The sequence below is a fragment of the Coenobita brevimanus genome, chromosome 102 (assembly GCF_032717465.1).
Source record: "Coenobita brevimanus isolate Jiangsu-jjx chromosome 102, ASM3271746v2, whole genome shotgun sequence".
NCBI classification, from domain to species: domain Eukaryota; kingdom Metazoa; phylum Arthropoda; class Malacostraca; order Decapoda; family Coenobitidae; genus Coenobita; species Coenobita brevimanus.
The window spans coordinates 36,344,287-36,355,155 of record NC_137055.1 but is presented as its reverse complement, the minus strand read 5'-3'; the positions used below and the strand labels follow the sequence as shown (position 1 = coordinate 36,355,155).

Genomic DNA, 10,869 nt, shown 5'->3' with positions numbered 1-10,869 from the left:
CCACTCAATACCTTATATGTATTACTGAACACTGTCATCACTATATATTACAAATGTGTTTGGAGATAGTACTGTATACAGTAAATCCCAATAATAGCTGAACTCATAAGTAATGACTTTACTAACCGGCAATTTCATCCTAAAAAAAAAAAACAGTCAGAAGAATACAGAAAATTAACAGGAAGAATATGAAATGGATTGGTAAGGTCTTTCTGCTGAAAGTTAAACATACATTTAGCACTCATTCTTTTTTTCATTTTTGTGTTTATATGTGAAAGAGAGAGTATTGATGCACAGAGTATTGTACTCCTTTGCCCCCTTAATAACCCCCAGTGCTGAACAACCCTTTATGGTACTGGTGTTAGTGACACCAAGTTAGCGCGAGCTATAAAAAAAAATGTGAACAATTATGGGAAGGGAACGAAGGACACTGGTATGTTTTCATGATCTGAAGCTACCATCCCAAGCAGTCAGGCAGTCGCATGATCTCAAATGTTTTCGCCCAAATGGCACATGCACCGTAATATTATCAATTCTTCTGTGAATCTTAGCAATTCATAGGATGGATTTAAAATACTAAAAAAACACAATGCTAGGTGCACCAAACGATTCTTTTCACATCTCTAAGAAAAATACATTGATTTTAGAGCTCTACAAAATTATTCTGGGGCCAGCCAGGGATGCACGAGAATTTCTGAACTCATGGCCATTGAGGGTTTAAGCCATTAAAACATACCTACGATTGTTTCCAGTGCAATGGAAGGAACTTATTCTATGTACTCAAAGATGGATTTCATTTCCCAATTTCCCAACTGCAGGTTAGATAAGGCTTGGTTAAATTATTAGGCAGTGTTAAACTAGGTTAGGTTAGGTTTAGTTAAACAGGACATTCCCTTCCGTCATTATGCTGACGAATCAAACCGGAGTTGTCACAGCTGAACCGCTAAAAACAACGGGGAAACAGATTTAACAAGAAACATTTATTTATGGGTAATGCATTACAGTATCCGTGGTTCACTGGCTACACAATTACTGGTAAATGTCATTTTCATGAAGGCGTCAAGAATTAGTGAATTTCAAGAATTAGCAAGAAGGTTTGGAACGTAACCCACGCTAATTGGGGGGAGGAGGTGTTCAGTACTATAAGATACAGTACAATACTGTAATCAATACAGTACCATACCTAAATCTGAAAAATACAGAAATTAGTGATAATATACAAGCGTAATGACACAGCAGGCCTACAAGCCACAGGTAACACTTCCCGGACTTCCAAGATCGGAATATCTACCGAACAATCAAAGACTTTCAGAAATGGGACTTCAGGGATACTTCTTAAAACTGCCAAAATATAATACAGGATCTTATGAAAAATCTGTTGCCAAATAATTGGACTTTTACTGTATGTATGTGGTAACTCTGTAGTAATAAAGAGAAAAAGGTTAATGTTAAATGTGTCTGACTATTAAGCCTGCAATCAAATTCATCTGTGGAGAAATAGTTCTCAGTCTATCATACATATGCACCATCACACAAACTTGAGATGAATGTCTTATGTACTGCAGGTGTTTGGTATTATTATATGACATAATCTTCAATAAAAGCTTAACACGTACTGATATAAAGTAGCTTGTTAGCACAAGCAAATTACTTGCCAAAGGTGAAACATCAATTACCGGTAGTTTTCAAGCAACTTTGGTCTTGGCATCACAGTGTAATGTTCTGCCCAAGTAAAGAAATCTGACAAACTGTAGGATACTGGAAATTAAACAGAAAAGCTTTTCTGGGATAAAATATGACCAATAATGCGTAACTTACTAGACTACCAGTATGTGTTGATGCAATATTAAAAATTGTATTCATCTTATGGCCTCTTCAAATAGAAATAAGTAGGTTAAATAAGGCAATAGAGTTTCCTAATCAGCTTCAACAAAACTTTTTGAAAGCATTCAATATCCTGTACTGTATAATGTTAATGACTTGCAGCTCCCAGCTACATGGAAGCAAATCAGAGACACTGTCACCTGATGATAATTTCTACATGATAACTGGCTAATAAAGCAATCAGCCTGCTAATAAATGACAGCCTGAATATTGCAATATTCAGAATGCAGCAAGCACCTGGGTTAAAGTCATTGCTTTTGTATGTGACCAATACTCTACATCATGGTAACAATGCATGTAAAGTCCCTATATTTCATATGACTGTTAGTTCCTCTTAAAAATTTTGCCATAAAACTTCAAAAAGCCAATAATTGTATACAAAGATCATATAAGAAACCTTAAGTCTGCTTAACCTCAAACAACATAATCACGCTCAGATCTGGTTTCCTCAGAGGCCTGAGAGGGCTGTGGCTGTGACGGAGTAGAACTTGATGCATCCGAAGGGATAGGAGGAGAATTCACAACATCAACAGCAATTTGCACTGGTCCAGGGGGAGAGCCCTGGGAACCATGGCTGTTATTACTGCATATACTTGAGGTATCTGCAAGATTAAATCATAAATTAGACCATGTTAGCAGATGACTCAATTGTTTAACAATAATTAAATAAATATAATTTGAAGTGAGAACATATATTTTTCAGAATATACTACAGTACACGGTTTTAGTATTTACAGAATAAAAACAAATACTGTAACTAAACCTTATAATCTAAAACCTAATACAGCACATTCTTTTAACCCTCAAACACCAGGTTACTTATACTGCACGCCACAGCGCGCTCTTTCTCCCTGCACAAGAATTGATCCGAAAATAGCCTGTTTTCAAACCTTCACAGCTTGGAAACTCTAGCAGTTAGGGAAATAAATTAAAGACCATATTCCTAACCAACTCTTATTCTTGCAAATGAAAGTATCCCTAGGTCTGTAGGTCATCTCGTTGATGAGTAAAGACGTGATGAAAAGAACTACCCCTGGGGGTAGGGTTTTTTTTCAAGAATACTCCCCCAGTATCCCTACTTGTCATAAAAGGCAACTAAAAGGGTTGGCGGAGGGTTAGTGCCCCTCCCCGGAAAACAACTAACTAAAAAAGCAAACAATAAGCCTCGGACAAGGACTGACCAAACGATGACAACCACGGACCGGACAAAGGACATGGTTATCGGAACGTGGAATGTAAGGGGAGCGAATGATGAGGTGAAAGAGAGTGAGATTGTCCAGGTGCTTGAGCGTGCGAAAGTGGATGTATGTGGAATAACTGAAACAAAATGGAGAGGAGAAAGTGTGAAAGAATGGGAGTATGGATGGGGTATATGTGCAGGAGTAGGTGAGAATGAGAGGGCAAAGGAAGGAGTATGTATAGTTGTGAGTAAAAGATGGAAGAGGAGCATAAGACAGTATGGATCAGTTGGGTCAAAGATTGTGTGGGTAAAGTTGAAAGTTGGAATACAAATGTGGGCGATTGTGTGTGTGTATGCGCCAACGCAAGATCGTGCTAGAAGAGTGGGAGAAGAGTTCTGGACAAATGTAGAAGTGTGCATGGAAAAGTTTGGAAGGAATGAGAGAGTGTTTTTGATTGGTGATATGAATGGTAAAGTTGGGAATGTGAAGGTGGATGGAATAGTTGGTGAGTGAGGTGTGCCTGCTGAGATAGATGAGAATGGGAGTGCGTTAGTGGACATTTGTGATGGGAGGGGGTTGGTGATAGCCAATACCCTCTTCAGGCATAAAATGATCTACAGGTATACGTGGCGAGTGATGAGAAGGGTGGGTGGTGAACTGAATGAAAGGAAGGCAGTGATTGATTATGTGTGTGTGGATGAAAGGATGCGAAGAAGTGTGATGGATGCAAGAGTTTATAGAGGTTGGGGGAGTGGACTTTCTGACCACAACTTGGTGGGTGGCCAGAATTAGAATTCAAGAAAGATGGAGGAATAGAAGAAGGGAAAGATGAGAGGAAGGAGTAGTTGCAAGGAGAGTGGAAAGGTTACAAGAGGATGAGAAAAAGGCAGAGTATAAGAGAGAAGTGGAGGAACGACTGGGCAAATATGAATTGGAGCAGATGGGAGATGTGGAAGGTGTGTGTAAGATATTTACAGAAGAAATATGTGTAGCGTGTGATGTGGTGTGTGGAAGGAAGAGAAGACGGAGGGGGGTGCAAGGAACAGCGTGGTGGACTGAAGAGGTGAAACAGGTTGTGGCACAAACGAAGAAAGCATACAATGAATGGATGAGAAATAGGGGCGTGGAAGAAGTTGAGAGGTGGAAGAGAGAGTTATATGTAGAAAGAAAGAGAGAGGTGAAAAGATTAGTAAGAGGGAGTAAGAAGAGAGTGGATGAGGAATTTGGAAGGAATTTGAGTGTAAAGTGGAGGGACTGTAAGTAAATGTTCTGGAAAGAGGTGAAAAGAGTAGGACAGGGTGGAAGTGAAGTTAGCAGGGGAGTGAAAGATAAAAATGGGAGATTACTAGTGGAGAAGGGAGAAAAAGTGAGCAGATGGAGAGAACACTTTAAGGAATTGTTGAACGTAGAGGATGGAAGTAATGCGAGTATAAGTGGCTGGGGAATGGCTGGGAGAAGGAGGGAGGTGAGAAGACAGGAAGAAATCAGTAGGATGGAAGTTGTGGAAGCAATGAAGAAAGTTACATCGGGGAAAGCCCCAGGAATTGATGGAGTGTGTGGTGAAATGCTGAAGCATGGGGGAGAGATAGTAGTAGAATGGATGTGGAAGATGTGCGGATTGGCCTGGGAGGAAGGTAGAGTCCCGGAGGATTGGAAGTCAGGTATAATTATTCCCTTGTACAAAGGAAAAGGGGAAAAAGAAGTGTGTGGTAATCATAGGGGCATTTGTCTTCTTAGTATAATAGGAAAAGTGTATGGTAGGATACTTATTGACAGAGTTAGAGAAAGAACAGAGAAATTAGTTGGAGCAGAACAGGGAGGCTTTAGGAAGGGAAGAGGTTGTGTAGATCAGATATTCATTCTTAGATCTTTAGTGGAAAAGTTTCTAGAGAAGGGAAAGAAGTTGTATGCAGCTTTCATGGATTTGGAGAATGCATATGACAGGGTGGATAGACAAGGATTGTGGAAAGTGTTAAGAATATATGGAGTAGATGGGAAGTTGCTGAATGCTGTGAAGAGTATGTACGATGGTACGAAGGCTGCAGTGCGTGTGGATGGTGAACTAAGTAAATTTTTCTCTTTGAAAGTTGGGTTGAAACAAGGGATGTGTCATGTCTCCATGGTTGTTCAATCTGTACATGGATGGGGTAATAAAAGAGGTACAAGGTAGGGTAGTGGATGTTGGAGTGGCCCTGGTGAGAGAGGATAGTGTTTGGAAACTCCCTGTACTGTTGTTTGCAGATGATACTGTGTTGTTGAGTGAAGACGAAGGGGAGCTGCAAGGCTTGGTGGATGAGTTTGGGAGAGTGTGTAAGAAACAGAATCTAAAGGTGAATGTGGGGAAGAGTAAAGTGATGGTCTTTGAGAGAGGTGAAGTCAGTGAATGTACAGAGAGGTTGGATGGTGAGGAATTGGAAAATGTGAGTACGTTTAAGTACTTGGGTAGTGTGATGAATAAGGATGGAGGTATGGAGGGTGAAGTGCTTGAAAGGGTACAGCAGGGAAGAAAGGTTGCTGGTTCTTTGAAAGCAGTGATAAGAAACAGGGAAGTGAGCATGGAAGTGAAAAAGTTACTACATGACAGTATTGTGATACCAACTCTAACGTACGGAAGTGAAGCTTGGACGTTGTTGGAAGGACACAAGTCAAGAGTGAGAGCAGTGGAAATGAGTTATTTAAGAGGAGCCTGTGGAGTCACATGGAGAGACAGGCTGACGAATGAGGATATAAAGGAGCATTGTGGTGTGGATGTGGATGTGATAGGAAGCGTTATGAGGAACACACTGAGGTGGTTTGGCCATGTGGAGAGGATGGAGGGTGAAAGATTGACAAAGAGAGTATATGTGAGTGAGGTGGAGGGGGGAAGGGGAAGGGGGAGGCCAAGGATGAGATGGAGGGATGGGGTGGAGAGGTATATGAGAGAGGGGGGTGTGAGTTGGGAGCAGGGCAGTGAAATGGCGGGGGACAGGGCGACTTGGAGGCGATTTGTTTGTGGCCACCCCAAACGGGATTGAGGCGTCTGGCAATAGATAGACAGATGGAGAACAGGATATAATCGTGTGTCTGCCCGTAGCCTGGACTATGGCACTGCTCTCAATGTGACAACTTCTCCATTACTAAAGAAACTAGACACAGAGGCATCCACGGCATGCCCTATGGCACTATCACTAAGCCCTTTCCTAGTATCCTTGGAAAGAGGCTTGGCAGGGGCAGATGAGACAAAAGTCCACATGAGGCAGGAATGGAATCAGACAAGAAGGTTAAGAAAACATCATCTTACACCTGGCAGAGTCAGACAGGCAGCTGGCCAGACTCTCTCCTTAGCTTTTGGTAACGAGATAAAGTGGCAGCCGCTTCAAACAATTACGCAAAACACTTGCAGCTATATTCGTCACCTGGCGACCTGGATCCACAAACTTTGTGTCGCAAATAACCGTCACCCAACGTCTACAGGTTAACCTCTTAGACGCGGGGATGGCTGGACCACGCCGTGCCCCTCCCGTGGGGATAGCAGGAAATCTAGACAATACACGATAAATTAGCTACTTCCAGGTCAATGGAAGTATCACTTAGCCTTTTCCCTCTTTTTTAAAATATATTATTTAGTATGAGAATAGGTCATAAGGGACATTTCAATGGGTAATGATCATGGAAAATTAGCGACCAAATGCATGTGGGGTGTTGCCAGGTGATAAATTAGCTACTTCATGGCCAATGGCAGTATCAGTTAGCCTTTTCCCATTTTTTTATATATTTTTTAGTATGAGAATAGGGCACAGGGCACATTTCAATGGGAAAAAAACGGCCAGAAGTTGCGTTGCACGGGCAGGCTGTAGCTAGACAGGGGAGGGGGTAAGGGAGGGGAGGTGGGGAGGCGAGGGAAATACTGAAACATGGCTAAATTGGTAACACTGGATGTGAGTACTAGCAGTATTAGCACTGCTGCCTATAGCTACACACTGGCAGTACTGATAGATGATACAAGACCGCACTTCAAAGCCTAGGCGATTTTTAAAATTCCTGGATCACAGAAGTGACGCCCCACGGTATGGTACTTATATAATGAACATCACGGTACTGACGGCCTGTTGGTAAAGGGTTAAGGAACTCAAATTTTTCTATGAATACTGTACATATGTGACTGATAACCTTTGCTCTAATATAACCTACCAACTAGGTAATGCTGAGTACTAAATTTACATGGAATAATACTGCAGATATACTACTGTACATTAAAGAAGAATGGCCGAGAAATGAGTTGGAGTCAAGAACGAATCTTCCTGAAGAAGGGAGGGATAAGCCAGTTAAGACTGGCGAAAGAGGCTTGGCTTGAGGAGTCTTCATTGATACCATCATGCATCAAATTTGGGATTGGGCACTGGACAATTATATATTATGAAGAATTATAAATATACATGCATAAATACATTTAGAGAGAGAGAGAGAGAGAGAGAGAGAGAGAAAGCACACATACCAGGACTCCAGGGGCTTGAATGATAAGTGAATGGAAGCATGGCCCGTTTGATTGGGCAAACTTGAGCTGTCAGGACGTTGCTACTCCTCATCCTACCCAAGGGTGGGAAAGGAGGTTCGGATGATGATGATGATATATATATATGATATATATATATATACTGTATATATATATATATATATATATATATATACAGTGGAATTTCAAATTTCGACAGGCATAGATGCCTAAAAATCACCATGAAATTCAAATAATCAATATTTAAACTGAACTTCTTATGGGAAAAATTAGTTTGCGTCCGGGGCCTCCAAACCTAACTACAGTAATCCCCGTACTATCCGGACGCCCACTTTCCGGACATCCCCACTTACCATATACAGTACCTTCGCATCCAACACGGTAATATTGTCATGCACAGGTCCCGTGTTGGACCAAAAACGTGTTGGACAAACAACAGAGCTTATGGGGAAAAATGAATTATGTCAGCAACCCTAGGAAAAGTCACCCTAAATACCTACCATATACCTTTACATATATTGGTACTACTGTAATTATAATAAATGGTGCTGTACTATGAATGATAATTAACCTTTTAGGATAGTGTTGGTGGGCTTGCTGGGAATGGAAGGTGGTATCCAAGGCTGTAGGTAGTCCTACTGGGTCCCCGGAGGATGGCTGCTGGCATCACTAGCGGGTAATGGCTGCTGCTCCTCCTGAACCTCCCTCATAAATCCTGCGAAATCACACTCAGAATCACTATCCTCATCCACATCCATGGAAGGTCCTGCTTCTGCCTGTCCTAGCACTTCGTAAGCCTTCACTGCTGCCAGGATCTTGTCTTGGTTTTTCATTATGGTCCTCACGCTGGTTTCATTCACGTCGTAGGCCTTGGCGATGTCCACTTTCCTCTCCCTTTTCTTCTTCCTCTCGATGATTTCTAGCTTGGTGGCCTGAGGGAGGTGCTGCCACTTCTCGGGGTTCTCAGAAGGCTTCCTAGGCATCGTGAGCAGGATAAAATGCAGTAGCACGGGCAGAAAATGCAGCGAGAAAAAAGCACCTTCCAATGCGAATTATGCGACTGAGTGGCACTGTGGCGGGAGAAATTTAAACAAAAGATCACGTGAGAGCAGAAGCATTTTTGATTGGACGACATCACGATCACGTCACGATAGCGGGTGGGGGAGGCAACTTGATCAGAAGTTTGACTGGTTGTCAGCATCACAGGAACATCCAGTATGACCGTGTTGAACCAGGGGTGATCGTGCTAGAGGCGAACTCTGCGGATTTTGCCCACTTCTTGGAGCTCCATGCGTGTTATGCTAATGCACCCATGTTACAGTAATTAAATTGGTACTAATTTTTTGCTCACCATGCTGGACGTGAATTGTGCTGGACAAATGCGTGTTGGACGCGAGGGTACTGTATTTTGGTCCCGGGATCCAATATTCCCAAAATGGGCCAAAAATAGCAAAAAATTCGAAAAAAATCCAACTTTTTCCCACCCGTAATTTGAACTCGGCGCGGGCTAGCTGTGTTTTGGTGCATCGTTCCGCCACTGTCCTCTAGAGCGCCCCTGCATCCTCCCCACTTACTGCCCGTCTCTTGTTGTGAGTGCAAACTCGTCATCATGGCCGCCCACGTGCTCGCTTTTGTGGTGGTGCCTTACCTGCTGCAGGCTCTCCTGCTGCTCTCGTGCCTCTTATTAGTGTGTGTGATGATGGCCCCGCCGCCTGAGAAGAGGAAGAGAGTGGTTTTGACTGGAGAAGAAGAGGGCGATATTGGACAAGGTGGATGCAGGATGGTCTTCTGTATCGGTACACGGCTAGCACTAAATATCGTGCCACCGCTAGCACCAATAAAATGTATCGTCGCACTGCTGGCCACCAATTTAATGTAGCCGTTATGGAGTAGCAGTTGACTACATATAAAGTGTTCTGCTGTGTAGTATAACTAGACCACTGTGTTGGATCGACGACACTGTCTGTAGTACACGTCAGCCACTTGCCGTCACTGCCCGACACTTCCCACCAAAGGTCCTCTGCCACGAGAAGGTGGAAGCTGGTCTGTTATTAAGTGGTAGCGTAAGGTGACAGAAATGAGCAGATTAAATCTCTCTTTATTGGGTACAGAATAATATAACTGCGACCCGAGAGATATGTAGGAGCGACACCACCTCCCTTTATAACTGTAAAACGATCTCTCTGACGCTGTACAGTCACCGAGCCGGACAAGGGCGCGGTGCTAAGGTCAGCTAAAAAGTGAGGTGCCGAGCATTACATATACTCTGGGCTTATGCAAAAAGTAGAGATAAATGACAACTCTACTAGCACATTATACACCTCTATTAAATGGTATTAAGTACATTCACATATACCAACATAATAAATGGTTCCCCAGGACTTTACACTTACGCACTATTCAGATATCTTTTCACTTCTCCTAACCTTCTTTTTATAATTGAAACAGGGTGGCCCTTGTGGTCTGCCATCCACCTTCTTCCTATACCACAGCTAACAGCGAAATGATATTTGGTTGTTCATCATTCACACTTCATTACACACTGTTAATTAAGACTAAACAGCTTTAAAAATTATTATGTAAAATGTGTGATACTACAACTTCATATGGAAAAAAGATGTTGACACCAGAACACTTCCTCATGCATCCCTCATGAATTCAAGCTGGCCCGATCTACTTTGTTTGATATCAAGAGATCCTGCGACAAACTCAGTACATGGCTGACTTCTAGTCGAAAAGCAAACACAACGTGGAGAGGAAGATGATGTTTTCTCCCAAGTATGCTGAAGTCGACTGCTCCATGTTGATTTGGTATCGACAACAATGTGCTGCTGGTGTGCTGGTGCATGGCACGGAGCTGATGGCTGCTGCTGAGAAGTTCGCAAGGCTTCACGACGCCCTAGACTTCAAGGCATCAGAGGGTTGGCTCTTCGCATTCAAGTTACGACATGGCCTTGCAAACCATAAGTCTCATGGCGAAGCTTTGGACGCCAATGAGGATGGAGTAGAGGAGTTTCGGCACAAGGTGAAGCGCTTGATCGACAGGGAGGGCCTCACTCTCGGTCAAGTCTACAACGCTGACGAAACTGGTTTATTCTATTGCTCTTTGCCTACGAACACTCTAGCGGAGGAGACGGAGAAGTGTGTACCTGGCCGCAAGCTCTCCAAGCAACGGATATCTGCTTTGTGTTGTGCCAATGCTAATGGCATGCACAAGCTTAAGCCCGTTACTGTTGGCCGTGCAAAGCAGCCTCAGTGTCTTCGTGGGGTGATGGATGTCCCTCCTGTCGTTTGGTACCATTCTTTGAAGGC

At 42.9% G+C, this 10,869-nt stretch overlaps 1 protein-coding gene across 1 annotated transcript in view; it reads right to left on the bottom strand.

Annotated features, from left to right (window-relative positions):
• Window positions 1–622: 622 nt before the first annotated feature.
• Window positions 623–10,869, bottom strand: part of gzl (godzilla E3 ubiquitin protein ligase) — a 76,267-nt gene continuing 66,020 nt past the window's right edge. Inside the window, exon 10 of the mRNA XM_080284572.1 lies at window positions 623–2,486. Coding sequence (XP_080140698.1) covers window positions 2,299–2,486 — 188 coding nt within the window. The 3' untranslated portion in view covers window positions 623–2,298. The remainder of the gene's footprint in view (window positions 2,487–10,869) is intronic.